Genomic DNA, 18954 nt, shown 5'->3' with positions numbered 1-18954 from the left:
ATCGGTTATTTTAAAGTCATGCATAACGAGACGACGGGAGTTTCATAGAAGTTTTATTTAAAAAAATGATCAATCTCAAATTCATAAAAAAAGTTCATGAATAAAGATAAGGACGATAGTTCTAGGGCGCCTACGCATGTCGCAGTTAATTTTACATTTATCTAAATTAATAGGAAAGCCGATTTATAACGAGAGATAAACAACATGTTTGTCACTGTAAAATCAATATTTTAAAAATACATGAGTTCTCCTTATCAGACAATGAGTTTCAATTTGCAACATTTAGTATTTTAATTAACCAGTATGAGGATCATTAATATTAATAGCAGAGGCGAATTAATTACTTTTCCGACAGTTGTTATAAACGTAGTACAATTGCTCTGTAAAACGCCCACGATCCTTCGAGCGTAACCTTTCGCCCCTTTAAGAGTAAAAAGAAAAAAGGAAAATCAGCGGTAAACAGCAAAGTTGTTTCAACCGTTGAAAGGATCAAACCGCAAACAACAAGAGCGAAGGCTTCCTTACCGGAAGAAGTTGCTTCGGGCGAGTCGTCCGAACTCTGCGACGTCGCGTTCACCTTGCCACGGTCGATCGAAGCATCTCTCGCGTCGCGATCGAACGGGAACGGGCACCGGTACTGCGGACGGCGGGCAGGATACCGGAAACGCGGAAGCCGCGTGCGAAGGCAGGTGACGGCGAGAGCAAACTGACGGAGGCCACGTGGAGGAGGAAGGTTCGACCGTCACTGAAGCCGCGTCGCTCGTCGCCGCCGCCACCGCTGCCGCCGCCGCTACCACCACCACCACCACCACCACCGTCTCCTCCAACGCGGCGGTAACGACGTCGACGCCGTCGACGACGGCGATGCATGACGCCCGAAATAGCGTCGTCCTTGGCGGCGAGCATGACGTCGTCATCCCGCCGCACGGTCGATGACGGACGGGGGCGGCATTGTGACGTCAGTATTAATACCACCACCGCCACCGTCGCGCCGCCACCGCCGCCACCACCGTCGCTACCGACGCCACCGACTCGACGCCAAGCTTGCGCGACGAGTATTAACGGAGCAGACACGAGGCGCGAGTTTTCCTGCGGAGACGATCGATGGAGATCCGCGTCGAATTTGTTCACCGATGTCTCGATACTATTTATGTGTTTCGCGATGGATTGATGGGCAAAAATCGATTGATACTATATACGCGACGTGTATACTTTATAAAAAAAGTTTATTTTTTTAACAAAAGTTAATTTTTAAAATATTTCTATCATTTTATTTATTTTTTTATTATTTATTATTTTATTTATTTTTATTCTCTTTATTTATTTTTATTCTCTTCACTGGATGAGAGTTCTCTTTCTGATAAAAAAAATACCGTCCTTCCAAATTTTTTTGAAAATATTTTTTATCCTTATTGCTCGATCAATATAAAATGGATTTTTATTTGATAAAAATGTCAAGATATATCGACATTTCTTATATACAAGAAATTAAAACAGAAATAAAACAAATCGTAAATAAACTGAGCTTCAGAAGTACACTTTATTACAGCTAAATTATATTTTGCGATTAAGGGGCTATACCAGTGTGACACTTTCAAAAAATCGATTTCTTTTGCATTTTTCGAAAGTTTATACCTTCGGGAATATTATATTAAAATTTCAAAGTCGGATCTCAAATAGTTTGAGAATGGCAGCCTTCTGGAGAGCAACCGCTCGCAGGTCAAAAACACGTTTACGGCCTTGGGGTGGGGATCGGAGCAGATGTGTTAGTGCTATTGTATTTATACGGACCTAAGTAGAAGAGATTTACTAGATAGATGCAACGGAGGGAGCACCCAAAATAATAACGAAAGCTACAATGGCTTGCTCTGGTACTTCACTCCAAAGCACAATGGCTTAAAAACCATTGAACTTGCTAATTTTATTGCTGTTTCGATTTTTAATGATGGTTTTCAATTTATTTTGAAAATGCTCCGAGTAATGGAAGTTACCATTGATCCTATTGTAAAGAAATATGCCGAGGAGGAAGATGAAAACAGAATCCACCTAACAGAGATACTACAAGCGGCATCAAAAAAGGGTCAGTCAGCTCGGAGAGCTTCAGCGGCTCAGCAGGCACTTTTTGAGGAAGAGGAGGGTGCATTATATGGGCCAGAAATGGCAGAGTAACATTTTTTAAGGTAAATTTCATTTTATCATGAAGAAATCGATAGTTGAAACTTTAAACTCCTTTTTCTCAAAACGGTATTTTTCAAATTTGCTGCAGCTCTAACTCAAAGACCAATCATCCGATTGACTTGAAATTTTAACAGAGTGTTCTAAACTTGTTTTATTGTACAATGACGTAGGATATTTTTTATTGGATGAAAATCAATTTGGCATCGAAAAAACGATCTTTTTTTTTTAAGGCAAAATCAAACTTTTTTTTTCAAAACTCCGCCATTTTGTCAAATTTTAATATTGTTTAATCATTGTACGGAGAACGTGTTCTAGTTTAACAACGTTTTTTGTTTTTTTTATTTCAAGCACTCTAGCGACCGGTATCACTGCAGCAGTGGCGGAACCTTTTTTTTTGCGTCTCGGGAGATAGCGCATAAGTCGCTCGCATTTCAATATTTTTAGATAAAAAAATTATTTTATACAGTTCGTTTATAGACAAATACATCCCTAAAATTTAAAAACATTCGATGGAATACTTTTCTTCAAAAAAATTCCCAAAAATCACCTAAATTTTGAGCGGTCACACTGGTATAGCCCCTTAATACCCAGTAAGTTTGTCTCCAATATAACGAATCCCGAAAGCTCAAGATATCTGACGTTTAAAAATGAAAAACCGTATAAAATTTGATAAATTTTAATCAAATTCTCATTAAGGAAAAATTCTGTTTCAATATAAAGGTTCCTAAATAAAAGCAGTAACATTGTGTTATTCTGATGTACATACAGAAATCAAATATCAGCGATATTTTAGCGCGCTTGATTAATCGCTATTATCGCGTATTTTGGGATGTAATGCACGATCGTTAGCAGAATTTACAAATTATCTCTTTTTACGATTTATTTTCAATCAATATAAAAAAAATCATATTTTGGATATTTTACCATCAATTTCGTATTTTAGGTTTTTATTTTATCATCAATTTCAAATTTAATATTATTACGTTGTGTCATAAACAATCTGTTAACGGATCAAAGTGTCACTTATATACACGCGAGCACGAAAATTGATGGCCGTTGACAACGATCCCGATTTACGATCGTTGCAGAATTCATTTAAAAAAGGACTGTGCGTTATTCGTGTTGATGTATGAAACGTCTCTTTCAATAGCCGCCTGCCGAAAAGACTTATGATACTTCGGACATATGGGATCGGCAAAAATATATAACGCCACGCACCGTATGACGCACGTGCCTACTTCACCTGAAATAGACTTCACCGCGGAATCGCGTTCTCTGCCTGAGTTTCGAATAAAACGACACGATTTTCTCCGCACAAATGGATTTGTTCCACGTATAAAATCGTTCTTATCAATTGTATTCGCACCGAAACTAGAACGAATAAAATTAACACCTGGAATCTCAGAAGGATCTAATAATAATAATAATAATATTAATACACGGAGAGAAATCATAAGGAATTGATAACCCCATCTACTAGAATCTAAACATCTACTTAGAAATATTCCTATAATTGCGTTTTACATATTGACTGGTTAATATACTTATTGAATCGCTATTACATACAAAAAACATAATTGCTTTATTAATTAACCTTTAAATGTATTTGCAGTATAGCCGAACAAACTATATTTATGGCTAATACTCCTAATCTTTTCTCTCCGTGTAACATTAGAAAGATCATAATTAAATTTATCTACGTATAAAAATAAAAGTAAATGTATCTATTAGATAATTTAAAAAACATTAAAAGACGACAAGTGCATTGTTGTGAAAGTTATTGTACGATTGTACAATTCTAAACGAATGATTAATCAAAGTATGCGAGAAGGAAAAGATAGAGAAGAATCATAAGCCACATGCAATATGTTATATTAATACGTTAAAGGGAAATATTTTTTTTTTTGTAGTACGTGTAGGTTACGACGTCGATTATATCGCGCGACGTTAACATGATGACGATGACAGGCCCGGTAATTGACTGCTTTTGTGCTTCCTAACGATTTCTTCGCGAGAGTCACGATACCAAGATCTCGCCCCTTCGTGCAATACGTATATCAAGTCCGACAAAAGCCCCATCGCAACATCGCGGTAACAATGACGTGGATTGAATGTTTGATGAGGCCTCGCGGTTGGTAACATTTATGCAATATAAATCACTTCGGGTCTTAACCGCGTCCGATTTTTGCACGCTTTTTTCTTGTTCATCCCAGCAGCGAGACAGCTCGCCTCTTGGTCGCGTGTCCCCTCCGAAGAAAGGGTTCGGACGGGTAGTGAGTGAATTTAACGTGGACGTCGCGATTGGATATCGCATTTCCTGCCACGTTACGTTTCGAACAATTTCTTCCATACACACGTACATTATTTATCGTAACTGCAATTTCTGCACTTGCGAAATGGATTCGTGTTTAATCAAGTAAAATCATAAATATTGCGCTCTCGTTAAAATCAAAACGCTGGATGATTGATATTTGATTGTGAAACTTAATATTTGTTTATCATTATAGAAAGAATTCATAATTATATTGATTTCTACCTTATGAACTAACGAAATAGAATATTTACCGGCGGGCATAATATAATATGATTACATATTAATGAAATGAATTAAATTATAATTTAGTAGTATGTTGTAGATATTAGACATTGAAGTCAATTAGCTATTAAAACTATATCATTATACACAGATATTGCAGATTTGCATGTATTTGAAATTAAAATTATTTACCTTATGTTCGCGCGATCGAATTAAATCAGAATTTAAAATGTTGAACGTTTTAATATTTCACATGTGAAATATATTAATTAAACAACAATTGTATTAATTAATTAAAACATTTATAAACTTTTAAACATTTACAAATTTCCTATACACGCACGACGATCATGCAATATTAAAATTCCTACGGAAAGTTCGGCATATTAAAAATATTATGCAAAACGCGTAATTATAATAGCTGTATCGCAAATAAATTTCCAAATATTTTATTATTTAATAAATTTCAGTTTATGCAATATCCACCTGAAAATTCCGTACCACAGAATTTTTCCACGCGACTTCTCTTGCCGATTTTTCTCTTAAAAAAAAAAACAAAAAAAAAACAGATTGGCAGTCTGCCGTGCGTCATCCGTTATTATCTCATCTCTCAGTTACCAAGATACGTTTTATCTCGGAAAAGCGCGGCACGAATTCCGGGGTCGAGCGTGATTTACTATCTTGCTGGCTATCATCGACTAACGGCGATAAGCAAATCGATCGGCGAACAAATCGAACGAATCGCGGAGCGCCTTATCAGTGTGGCGACGTGTCGCCGCGCGTGTAACAGACGTATGATTCACGGCGAGCGAGCGATACTCGCGACAGCATCAGATCGGAGTAACGGCGTCCTTACGCGAAGCGACCAAGATACTAGGCACACCGGTTTATATCTCGCGCGTGGCTGGACGCTATAGCACACGTCGGAAACGTGAAAAGTGTAAGCGGCACGTGATGCGTCAGCCGTCTTCGTTGCCGTTTTGGTCTCTTTTGTAGCCCGGCCAAGTAGCCGCGGATCGCTCGACTCGCACGTATATTTAGTTTGCCCAACAAAACAATGCAATTGGCCTCTAGGAAGCGCTGCTCGGTTCCACCAAGATCTTTTTTTTAATCCTTCGTACTTTGACTGCCAGAGAGAGAGGAAAGAAAGAGAGAGAGAAGCGTTATTTATTAAGCGTTTTAAAGAACATCCTCTCAAACTAGAGAGAGAGAGAGAGAGAGAGAGAGAGAGAGAGAGAGAGAGAGAGAGAGAGATCAAACATACATACTGATAGAACGATTTTGTTGAAAATACACATATGAAAATAATTATATTAGATCATTAAAATAATTACATTGCACTGAAAATAGGATTTGGTAATCCTATAAAATTTGATAATAGTTATCAAATCCTTTTTCAGTACAATGTAATTATTTTAATGATTCAACATAATTATTTTTGTACCTGTATTTTCTTTAAAATCCTTCTTTCTATTTCTTTCAGTGCATGAACGATATTTTAATTATTTTAGGAATATCACAACTTTCTTTAAATATATCAAGAATAAGTCATTATGAGCATTGCTTTTATACGCCAATATATATTTTTGACGACAAAGCTGCGGATTAATTGCATTATGTATAATCGAACTCTTCTAAATACTAAAAATAGCTAACAATCTCTCGACATAATAAAATTTTTCTATAATTGTATGCAAATTTTAATAAATTGCAATTATTTTTATTCGTGTAATATTAATCATTTTTCGCCGTCCAAAAATATTATGAACCAAAAATATTATTATTTTGTTTGACTATTTCGTTGCTTCATCAAAGATATCGAAAAATGATAAAAATGGAAAAATCGATTGAGTGGAAAATAGAATGAAAAAGCGATTGTAGTAAATCTATAGTCGAATAAATGTAGTTACGGAGGACACTACTTTCGAGACGCTACGTGCGCACCGCATAGCAATTAGCATCGCGTGAAACTCGCTTAGAAAAAAAAAAGAAAAAAAAACCGTTCGACGTGCGATTCGCCGCGCGTAACGGAATGTTATTCGCTCGGCGCGAAAATAGAGATTGCGAGCGTGGAAAAGAAACAGGACGGCGGCGCGCGCACCGATTGTCGGCGACACGGTAGATAATATAATGTGTAAGAATTTTTACACAGAGAGAATATTTTCCGATATCACACTTTAAGCTACCCCTTGTGCTGCTCAGTGGCTGCGTGAACGAGCTCTACGTTATAACGGGTGCGCGGCTGGTTTACACGGCCGCAAGAAGGCAAGCACGCGCGCGCGACGTCGTTATCTTGGTTACGGCACACGCGTACATAATAAACACGTGTAATATACGTGCATACGATGCTACGGCTGTTTATGGAGCTCCGGCCTTGACGAGTCAAGGGACGCGGGATTTGTCGCTTATACAAACCTCCGCCTCCCCTTTGCCGCATCCGCCTGACATCGGCGTCTCCGGCAACCCGAGAACAACTCTCAGTCCTCGGGACACACGCGCGCGCGCGCTCACTTCGATCGCGGATAAATCTCACCACCGACAAGTAGATTAATTCTGAGCGGATACGAGAAAGTTGGACTTACACGACGAGGGATGTCGCGTAATGTGCACTATTCAAAAATAATGGAGGAAAATAAAGTGACGCACTTTTCATAGTAATCGCGCGTGGGCGAAAGAAGAATTGTACAGAGTACTGCAATGTTTCCGCGGAAATGACCCTTTTTAAGTGATGAACAAAATGAAGATCCTTTTTTTATTGCTACTCGCATACTCTTTAAAGAGGTATTATCCACGTGAAACGTATATCGCAGTTGTTTTTATGAAACCTCCTATATGATAAAATCGTAATTCTTTTCAGGGGACATAAAAGACAAAGGAAAGGCGATAAGAGAGATTATAATTATGTTATCATTGAATATATTATTGTACAAAGTATTCAATATTTAATTATAATTTTATCTTGAAAATATTATCACATAAAAGATTTTATAAAAATAGTTTCATAAAAAAACGATACACAGTATTTAATTCTAATTAACTCGTAAATGCATTATCAGTGAACTAATTATTTTACTGTTTCAATTATATATCGTGCACATGAGATTTTCATAGAGCAAATTTATATGTTATTACTTAACTTTTTCAAGAAGTCACGAATAATTGCAAAATTATAAGTAAGCCGTGCTATATAATTTATTTTTAATACTGCGAAATACCTTTCAGAGATCATTTATTTGTTGGTAAAAATCAAAATAATCATTAGAAACAAAATCGTGTCTACGAAAAAGAAAGTAACAAAACGTTATGTCGAAAGAGGCTATTTCCTACTATAGAAGACTTAATAAGTCACTGCGATATTGGTTTTCTTAGAGAATATAGCGATATATATAACAGATAAATAATATAATACTTTAAATACGATAAATCCGCTGCACGACCAGTTGAACGAGGCAATGAGTATAAAAGGAAACGTAAAAGCGATCTATTTACTGTAATGCACAAGCTTCGCACAGTTAATTAAAATTAGCGCGACATACATTTCACCGCGTTAAGTAGTTACAAGCGATCATCGTCAGACGTTCGCGATAAAAATGTTCGCTGACGTCTGAGTCTGAAGGCGTTTAACTACTTGTTAGACGACGTCTCTGATTACTCGTACTACAGTAGCTACAGTGAAAGAATAAATGTTACAGTCGAAAAATACGGAATTGCTAAAATATTAATCATACAATTTGTGCAATTTGTTAAATGCGCGCTCCATAATATCGAGTATCTCATATAAAAATTTGCATGTAAAAAAAGAAGAGATTAATTAAGTTTTTAACTGGACATCTCTCTGTCACATTGTCGATAGATAATTCATGTATCGAGAAGATTTTGCATTTTGCATTTGCATTTTGTTTCCACGATCGAACGAGCAAAACTAATTTCTCGCGAAAATATTTTACAGATGTGTTATCGCAAAGTGTTCTTTGACTTTTTTAACTTTCATAATTTGAAGCCGCAAATAATCACAAATCCGCAGCTCACTATCAGCCTGAAACCTAGATTAACGAAGATTATCAGACTGCATTGGAGATTAATGATTACGAACTGAAGACTAAACTTTGAGACCAATCAGATAATTTTAATTTTAAATCCGTTTCTGATTAACAAAAAGCTAAATCTAAAATTTAAAATCTTCAATCCCGAATCTTTAATGCGTGGTCTAAGTAGGGCTTTACGAAGTTCGGAGGGATTGACTTTGCTTCTGACCCTCCCATTTTTTTTCACATTTTTTCAACCGTTTGGTAACAGCACTCGCTTAGCTTAAGGGTGTATCGGTCATATCTCAAAACGTTACCAAAAATATAAAAATTTTATAAAATTTTATAGTATTACGTTTGAGTATCTATAAATTTTGAACACAATTCACTTATTGGTATTAAAGTTATTTAATTTTTTGTTTACTCTTCAATCTTATGTAAAATCGCGTTTTGTATATTTGACGGAGAAGTAGTATTGCCAATTAAATCAAAATTTTTACATATACTAATAAAACTTTAATAACTATTCATGCAAAAATCCATTTAGATCGATTTGCTCGTTTAAAAATTCTTTCTTTAAAATTGCAAAATATAACAATTTTCGCTGCAAAAATCATTTTAAATCAAATTTTATTTTCTTTGCAGTCAGTTTCAGGACCAAAATTCGGACAATCGTGACCCAAATTTTTTTCTTGTTGATTAGAAAAAAAATAAAGAATAAACTTAGAGAAGCCTTCAGTTTTTAAATTTCAATAACTTTAGCTCCTGTCGTATAGCCAAAGCATCCTTAACAGCGGAGTGCGGAGGGAGTTATAAGCTACCGATTTACCATTGCCACGGTCGTTACTCTCCATCGCGAGAGCATTACGATCGGCGCGGCGGCCGTCACAATTCGAGCGCGGCAATTGCAAACCGATGACCGAGCCGGCCGGCTGACCGCCTCGCCGCGCCGTCTCACCTCTCCTCACCTCGCCACGCCGTACCTGCACCCGCTCTCGGTGCAAGTGGTTATATTTGTAATCCTCTCGTATACTCTCTTCTTTCCCTGCGGCCTCAACGCGCAAGCCAAGTATGTACGCGGAAAAGAAACGGCTTGCACTCTCGGCCGATTGCCAGACTATATTTACTGCGACGTGCCGATTACACCTGTAAAAAGTCCTGTGGGAAGCGGAGAGCGCAGATCCCGCGGTATCGATTAATCACCGAGGGGGTGGTGGCCACCCGCAAAAGCCCACCCGAAGTCCGTCCAAGTCCGCCTTTCGTACAAAGTAAATTTTCTGAATGCTAAATGAAGTTAAAACGAAGCCCGGGTTTTTGCTTGCGAGAGAGTGCCGGTTATATCGATTTATTTATATACTTATCGGCTAAAAGATAATAATAATAGTTATAGCTGTGATGGAAGCGAGAAAATAACGTATAGAGTGTGCTGCATAACTTTTGAATTGATGCGCTCGGTTTTTACGAGTGTTTCTACAAGTGCGAGGCGTGAGGATGATGGTAATGATAGCGATAATTCGATGGTACGAATATAAAATTTTTATTTGTTACGTTACAAAATTTCGTGCGTCTCGCATCTTCTATTCACGATCGAACGAGCAAAGCTAATTTGTAATCCCGAGAATATTTGATAATCGCAAATCAGTAATTCAATATATACTTGAAATCCAGATTAACAAAGTTTCCAAATTATTCGGAGCAATTGGCTTTTTAAAAATTTGCATCTCGATATTTCTTCACCGGCGAAGTTTTATTTTTGTAGCATTTTTAATTTAAAGGGTCTCGAATGCGCTACGGTAATTACCGTTAAAAAAATTAACATAACTAGAACTAAAACTAACCGCTTGAAGCTAATCAGTCTAAAAAAATTTAAAGGTGACATTCTTTAATATTAACGACGCCACTATTTATTCACAACGGTTACTGACTGATCTCAAATGGAGATGTTGAAAAACTTAGAATAACACGATAGCTTTCTTGACGTCATAATTTATAGGTGCCGATCGATGCGTCCAGGTAAATTGTTATTTAATTGGCAGTCGGGGAATAATCGCGACAAAGTGGATCACCGCGATTGTCTAGGCGAAATAATAACAACGATATTCTCGTCCGCCGTCTACGTCACGGCCGTGACGTAAGCAGATATCGAGCACAAACGGTAACAAGCGTTTGGAAATATATATCGGACGGACACGAGGCGACGATAACCCAAATCGCTCTGTAATAACGTTCAATTATTTAGCCGCCCGTGGCTCGATGTACCGCAAATGGCACGAAGAAGAACGCGTTACAATTATCGGTGATCAAATATTGCGCGGTCGAAGAAATTCCCTGCCTTTTTCAAATAGATTAATATCCCTGACGAAGGCCGATATGAATATTTCGCGTCAGTATTGGAAGCTGAAATAGGTGAACGAGCTTATGTCATCGCCCCGAAATAAAATTATTGAATTAAAACCAAAACGATCGGTGTTTATAAAAAACACTGTAAAAGCTAATGTGTGCGATGCATAATAATCTTCTCTTCATGCCATTATTAAGCAAAAACACGCGCAACAGATTCGTAACGTTATAAATTATATTTTATATATTTTCGCTTCTGCGATCGAAATTAGAATATAATATCATGTGACCTAAATATCGAACAGAGTACACGTTAAACTGTATATAAATAAATATTTTAACAATTTCATATCACACTCGATAAAAGTTTTAATATCGTATTGTGCGTATGTACTCAATTGAATGTAAATTTTTAAAAAATCAAAATGAATTGATTGCAATTTAATTTCTATATAATGATAAATTTGACATATATTAAACATAAATATCGCATAACATTATTAGTTTAAAATTTGACTATTTAATAATGAAAGTTCCAATATTTTAATATTGCACATATTGACAATTGGATCACTCAATAATTACTCTCGAACAGTGTTCATGTAAATTTAAAAAAAAGTCAGTTTTTACAAAACTAAAATAAAAAATGATAACATTTAACGTTTTGCGCACATCGACATTAGGATATCAAATATCCTCCAATACATAATGCAATCTTTTCTCTTTTATTAAGTTTTTAATTTAATAATATCTTTTAATTTTATCAAGTATTTTATTAATGGTGAGCGATCTATTTTGAAAAATTCCATCTATAATTTTCCGTTATTTGATTGTCAATTATCATCAATCGATTATCAATGTTACAAGCCGTGAAATTAGATTGCAAACTGTAAAATTTCAATACCCAGTCAGGCTCTACAATATGTATGAAAACGTCGACAAAAAAAGGCTGTGAAACTATCTACGTATATTAATAATAAAAACGCAATTTTATTGATCAGCGATAATCGAAAATTTCGACAGAACGAACAAAATGTTCGAATATTACGATCAGCGCGGGACTATCACCGCCGTCACCACCACCACCACCACCACCACCACCACCACCACAACCACCACCGCCATCATCATCATCATCCTCATCATCATCGTACAGCACCATCACCATAACCATCACCAGCAGCGAGCAGCTTACGGGGATAATCCGCGATCTTGCGTCTGGTGTTTCTGACTTACACTTGTTCCAATGATCGTGACGTTGCGCCGCGTGGTGCTCGAGGTTCCGATGATGGTCGTGATTGTTGTTGGTGTCCGCGGCGATGGTGAGCTGATGGTACGGCGTGGCGGTGGTCAGATGGATCGGCACCGCCGCCGATCGCTCATGCTGCTCGACGCCCAGGTGCCGGACGTCGGGAATGCCGCGATGCTGATGCTGATGATGGTGGTGCGTCGCGACGCCGCCGGTCGCTTCGTGCTGCCGGTGCTGTCCTCGACGGTGGTGCGCATCGCGCGTATCAGCGGCGGCCTCGGCGCTTGCGACCTCGCGCAATTCGTTCAATCGCGGCGGCGGCTGCTCATCGGGCGACCGCCGATCGCGCGTGGCATCCCGCGCGATTCGCGATTCCGCGATGTACACCGAAAATTAAATAGTCCGTGTGGTAGACGCGTTCGCGATCTATAGATCCGCGAGGATCGTCACGTGAGTTCCAGTGTATCTGAACGCGAGGGGTTCGCTCCGATCGGCATGTGCATCGGAGCTCTAGATTCTGACGGATGGTCTGACACCGAATATCGGTGCTTCGAGAGGTCCCTTTTTAATTCTTATGCACGAATGATGAGATCGTACAGAGTCAGATCGGTGTGTGTGTGTGTGTGTGTGTGTGTGTGTGTGTGTGTGTTGCACGGTCCACGCCGATCAGTTGTCAAAAAATTGCGTTGCGTTCAAAGAGATACGCGAAAAAAACTGGCATCATCTATCGATGTATCACATCCCTTTAATAATGAAGCATGCGCGCCGCGCCGGTCGTCGGATGGACAGCAGTAGGGAGGCAGGGAGGAAGGGAAAGAAAATGAAGTAGAAACGAGAGATCAATGAGAGATCTGACTTGCGGCAATGCACGATCGAAAATCCGCTACGTGACTCCCGCCAGTCGACCGAATGCTCTCCCGATTGTTTGATTATCGATCAGTTGAAGAGTAACGTGCCAAGAGAGCCGGCGACGAGTGGAAGAAAGAGATCAGAAGGAAAGAGGAGGAAAAGCAAAAGATGAATTGGAAGAAAGAAAAGATGAGGATTGCCCTTGCTGTCAACGGAGATGACGGTGAATGCGCCCGCTCCGCGATCATCCGCGATTGCCACACGCAAAACACGCTCACATACACAAAACACACAGGAGCAGAACGGCCTCCTCCCGCGCAACAACGAATGAACGAACGTGAGACAGCACACGTGATGTGATGTGCGATGTATCACCGACCTGCGTGCGTCGTCGTAGGGCAAGGCGAGTCCTTCCTGATGATGTTGTCGGAGGTCAGCGCCCCACCGAGGAGCCCGAATACTTCCGCTCTGGGTACTCGCATGCAGAATCCTGATGCCTTAGCGTTGCTGCCGCGTCGCCGTGCCGGACGACATCGTCGTTCTTTCAGTTAGAGTTTAGGTCCTTAGATTAGATGCACCTGTCGTCAATTAGTCCAATTCAATCGCGAGGTGAACCGGCGCTCGCGATTACCATTCGAAACACCGATGGGCGGATCGATGGGGGATCGTCACTCCGCAAGTTCCGAACGCGACGATCAACACGCGGAGATCGCAGGCCACCCTCGGGATAGGAAAACGCTCAATCCCGCACGATACTGAACGCGCGAAACCGCGAGACACCGAGCGGACGTCGTCGAGACGGAAAGAGAATAAGAGAGAGAAAGAGAGCGAACGAGAAACGACAGGTGAAAGATCCTGAGAGAGTTGGACCTTCGACTATACTCTGAGAGAGAGAGCGGTACACTCGCACGGGTGGCCGGCCGCCGCGTAACTGAGTCCGGATCGCGCGCGTTCCTCCGCTATATTAAAACCGTACCGTGTGTAGCGGCGGCGACGGCGGTGGTGGCGTAGGAAGGCGCGGAGTGAAGCGGAGCGGAGAACGCGGACGGCGCGGCGACGGGAGGCGAACGGCGCTAACGATGACGTCATCGCGGACGTCATAACCCGGGACGCACACACGACAGCACACCGGCGGATCGATGGACCAGCTCTGAGTATGAGCGCACCTATTGGCCCACGCGGTTGATGATGCCGTTACGGTGACGTCAACACGCCACCCACCGGCCGCCCGGCGGTCCCTCCACCCTCACCCCGCCTGCATCTCCCGCCTCCGCACCCTCCGGCACCCTCCGGCACTCGTTTCAACCCCACGCAAGCCTTGAGGCGGTGTGGGGTGACGGTGGCGGCACGCGGACCCGACGTCGCCGTGTCGCCCAAGATGAAAAGAAAAGAAAGACGAGCGCGAGAGGGAGACGAACAAAGAAGGAAACTTGAATTCTAAGAATTTCGTTTCTATTATTTTTTTTTCTTTTAATTTATTTCACGATAACCGCGATTTTTATGAATGTAACTTATCTGATTACGTAAGTCTTTTTAAGTACTGTGAAACGGAATTTTATTATACATGTATTGCAGTTAAAAAAAGATTTTTATAAATGCGGAATAATATTTTACGGTATTAAAAAATTTTACACTGTATATTGAATTTTATAAAAGACTTTTAGATAACTGCGTGAGCTTTCGTTGCAGGATGATTCTGTTACGGTAACGATATTATTTATTTCGTTTGGTACATTTTGCAAAGAGAGTGCAGTATGTAAACCTTTAAAAATATTTTTAGCTCGAAAGATGTGTCTTTGAAAGTTTAACAGTGGTTAAACGTTTATATAAATGCCATAAGAAATTCCACGGATACTCACTAATAAAATTGCTAACTGAATATTAAAACTTCACAATTAAGCGCCAAATAAATACCTCCCACATAATATATGATCGTAAATAACGATTCAATTCGTTGACGATGGCGGATTTTGTAATGCATTAACGAATGCATTACATACTTTTTGCACGTTATCATAAATATACCGAGGCCGATCTGACGGCGAGCTTATGTCAGTTATAGCCGGTTTTGTAATATCGATGAGAAGAGACTGCGGGAGTCGATACTCATTGCTCGTGCGTGCAACAATGCACCGGAATGCATCAGGGGCGCAGTCCAGACGTGCTGTCGTTATTAACCTATGACCTAGGAAAGCGCAATCCAGGCAGCCCCATTATGGGGTAATGTAATCAGCCAATATAGCTCATGATTATCGCGTAAAGTTGTGACGGTATCTCGCTATTTTGTCCGCGATGATCAAAGACTCAGTTCGCAATTATCTTATCATATAAACTTAGAAAAGCTTAAGAATAACTAATGTTCCTCGCACGTGTTGCGCAATGTTTATTTTCATGACGTAACGGATCACCGATCATTAGAATCAGGTCTTCCACTTTAATGACAAGAATAGTAAGCTTTAATTTTATCTTTCTTGTAAGACTTTTAATTCTTAAAGACTCGAGATGTCCGCGGGGAGAGAACTTGAAAACTCGCATAAGAGGAAAATTAAATTACAAAGCGAGTGAATTCACTTAAATTTTTCTAATTTTTCTCTCCGCGTGAAAAAATTTCAGAAATAATCCACCTTGCTTAATACATCTAAATTGAAATACCAACGAAGCATCGAATATATTCTTTCGCATCAGCGTGGCAGAAATTGTGTCCCAAGTTAAAGAATCATTAATAGCGCTGTCCCGCTTTTATAAATTCGCCCCGTCAATACCGATACACAGCGGTAACTCAATTAAAAGTTTCTAAAGCGTCGCGGAATGAGACTATCGCAATGGAAGCGCTTCTCGTATTGCAGTGTCTGGTCTCACTCGTCCCACTCGTTTCAGACAGGCTTTCGCGAATCCTCTCGCGCAGACTCAACCACTCGGAACAAGCGGTTTAATACGTCATCAATTTATCCATGACGTCATATGAGGGTGAAACGATGACGCCGTTGTCCGTCCCCCTCCGCGCGCGCGCTCGCGCTTCTATGACGGTACCTACGCCATTCTTTATCGGACGCTTCTGCGCGTAGGTCAGTTATGGCAGAGGGGATGCGGTGCAGGTCTGTTATCAAGTGGAAGAAGGAGATAGGATGAACCGGGTAACGAGGGTGAGAGACAGAGAAGGATGCGACGTGCAGGCGGCTGTCTCTTCCGTCGTCGACTTCAAACGCCACCACCGCCGCCGCCGCCGCCGCCGCCGCCGCCGCGTGGCCTCCATTCATGCGTCACCCAATGCACCCCGCGCGCACCCACCCAGCACCCCCTTGCATTCTCTCCTGCGTTTCCACGTCTCTCTCTCTCTCTCTCTCTCGATCCTCCGGCACGCGGTGCACGCGTGTCAGAGCGGAGGCGTCAGCACGAGTTGATGTCGCCTCAGTTTAATCAACCGTAAGACTTCGACACTTCGACACGTGACGAAACGCTGCCGGCGTGCCGTCACCTGTATGAAACGTCCGCTGAACCGGAAGAGCGCCAATTGAGGGGTAAGGTCGACTTCGATCCGGTCGTCGCAGCAGGGTGAAATCGGCGACACACTGCTCTCGTGCGCGGAGAACGCTCGCCTCTATGGAGCGTAAGCCCGCTGAATCGAGGTATAACGAGCAGCGAAGCCGTTCATCTTCGAGCATGTCTCACTTAAGCATCAAAGTTTTTCTGCCTCTTATGTGCACTATATAAATTGATGATGATGACATGTAGGCAATTTTTCAGTTATATATAAAGATTTAATTATACTCCTCGGTTTAATTATATTGTAGGGACTGAAACTTTTTGCAGCTGTGGGTTGCACAAATTTTTCATACGGGAAGAATCTGTGGGCATAGACGGAGTAAATAAATTTATTACCTTCAAAGAGATAGAACCCACGATTGTGAAAGCTTAATCGACAATGCCGAGACAAGAACAACGCGCAGTAATAAGAATTGACTGACATTCACGATAATGCAACGGGCGCGATTATCGCGACGATCGTGTTGTGAGATGCACATAAATGTCGGTAATAAGATAAAGGCGGATAAAGTCATTTACCTCTCGATGGAATCGCGTTGATTTCGACAAGACAGCGATCGACAATGAACGGCGCGTATCCCCGGGCTAGACGGTGCTTAATATACATGTACATATAATACATATTTCCAATCGATTCGTTATCGGAGAACGTATAGATGCGAACAAGACTGAGTAGCTTGAAACAATTAACTGTCATCGATAAAATCCTGACAATTGAACGATACATTTCACAATTATATAATTATAAATAATTTTAATTGAATACTCCTATAATTGAAATTATTCGCCCTTAACAGTGTTCACCCCCTCCCCTTTAACTACGTTCGCTCGTTATAATCGCGACGTTCATTACGCCAGTAAGTCTATTTGATATTAATGACGAGGTATGCAGAGCGTGCAACGTTCTGGTGCCACCTTGAGTAATTAGCGCACTTGATTAATTAACAGCCATCACTAATGGCGGCGAAATAAATTATCGAGCTTCCGCATGTGTTTCCCGGGGTAATTTTGACATTTTTTTCTTCAAGACGCGAGTTGATAATAATGTATGCCTTTGCCCTAGTTTGTCACTTTGGCGTTTTTATAGTATATGGTTAACCAAAAAATTAGGTTAATTATAACTTAAAAATTATATTGCGAGTATCAGTGTTATTAAATCAATTATCCATTTAATATTTGTAATATGACTTCTGGTTCAATTTAAAAACTGCGTTTTCAAGACCAAAAATAATGATGTGCAATTCAAAGATCGCGATTTTATCTCAATTATTAATCAAAAAATTAATTAATATATACCTTGTGATTACTTTCACACATACTTTCATACATCTTTTATGATTAGATAAATTAAAGGTTACGCGTGTACAAATACATAATCTTTAGTTTATTTAATCATGAGCTTATGAATGAATGTGTATTAATTAATTTTTAGTTATAGTTAACCTAACCTTTTGATTACCATATATTATGAAAACGTGCTTTATTGTGGTTTCATCGTTGCTCTCTAATGACGTTCGCGAGACGAGAAAATGGAGCACACACGTGCTAAGGTATTTCGAGTTTTGTGAGGTTAAAGGTATTTGCCCGCAGCGTAGCCAAGAGACAGAAATGGATGCAGACAAATAATAATTTAAAATGCATCTCATTTTATACAAATGTCATTAAATATGTATGAGCATTGAAGAATAGAACGTGCAGAAAATATCACAATGATTGAAACAATTAGAAATCTTAAGTTTTCATTCGTAGATTGAATGAAGTTTTTTTTTTTTAAGTTTTACTACACAACGGTAATTTGATAAAACCGTGAATCTGCGTGGATATATATTTCGCAGCAAGAAAGATTATCTATATAAAAATTTTATTTATGTACGCGTTAGACAAAATTATGCAAATAAAATTTTCAATCATCAAAAGTACTATTTTGCAATTTTATCGCGAATTTATTTCTGCCTCGAAACAACTTTGCATGAAATAGCTAAGAGATTACATGTGATTATTCGATCAATGATAAAATTAATTATCACGAAACTCAATAGATCGAGAAAAGCACGAGACGCGGCAGGTAAAGGGAAAAGGAATAAGGTCGTTCGTAATCGATACACGGAACCTTCCGGCAGCACTCGTCGCAGTAGCGATAATCGCGAGAGACACGTGCCTGACTTAAACGGATGAGTTTCCATTTACCTAAAAAGCGGTTTGCCTCGACACGGTAATATTATGATGATTATAAT

The 18954-nt window shown here is 39.9% G+C and overlaps 2 protein-coding genes and 1 long non-coding RNA gene across 4 annotated transcripts in view; 1 reads left to right on the top strand and 2 right to left on the bottom strand.

Annotated features, from left to right (window-relative positions):
- LOC105194704 (nuclear receptor subfamily 4 group A member 2) overlaps positions 1 to 14138 on the bottom strand; it is a 70194-nt gene extending 56056 nt beyond the window's left edge. Inside the window, 2 exon segments of the mRNA XM_026130873.2 lie at positions 12316 to 12552; positions 12555 to 14138. Of these exon segments, the coding sequence (XP_025986658.2) occupies positions 12316 to 12552; positions 12555 to 12585 (268 nt within the window). The 5' untranslated portion in view covers positions 12586 to 14138.
- Positions 1 to 18954, bottom strand: part of LOC105194652 (COP9 signalosome complex subunit 8) — an 86705-nt gene that overhangs the window by 8868 nt on the left and 58883 nt on the right. The gene's annotated exons all lie outside the window — the stretch shown is intronic.
- The window catches only part of LOC120358965, a 122996-nt gene that overhangs the window by 58903 nt on the left and 45139 nt on the right, over positions 1 to 18954 (top strand). The gene's annotated exons all lie outside the window — the stretch shown is intronic.

The sequence above is a fragment of the Solenopsis invicta genome, chromosome 11, assembly GCF_016802725.1.
Source record: "Solenopsis invicta isolate M01_SB chromosome 11, UNIL_Sinv_3.0, whole genome shotgun sequence".
Lineage (NCBI taxonomy): Eukaryota > Metazoa > Arthropoda > Insecta > Hymenoptera > Formicidae > Solenopsis > Solenopsis invicta.
Note: the sequence above shows the minus strand (reverse complement) of the source record. Positions and strands in the feature narration are given on the sequence as shown.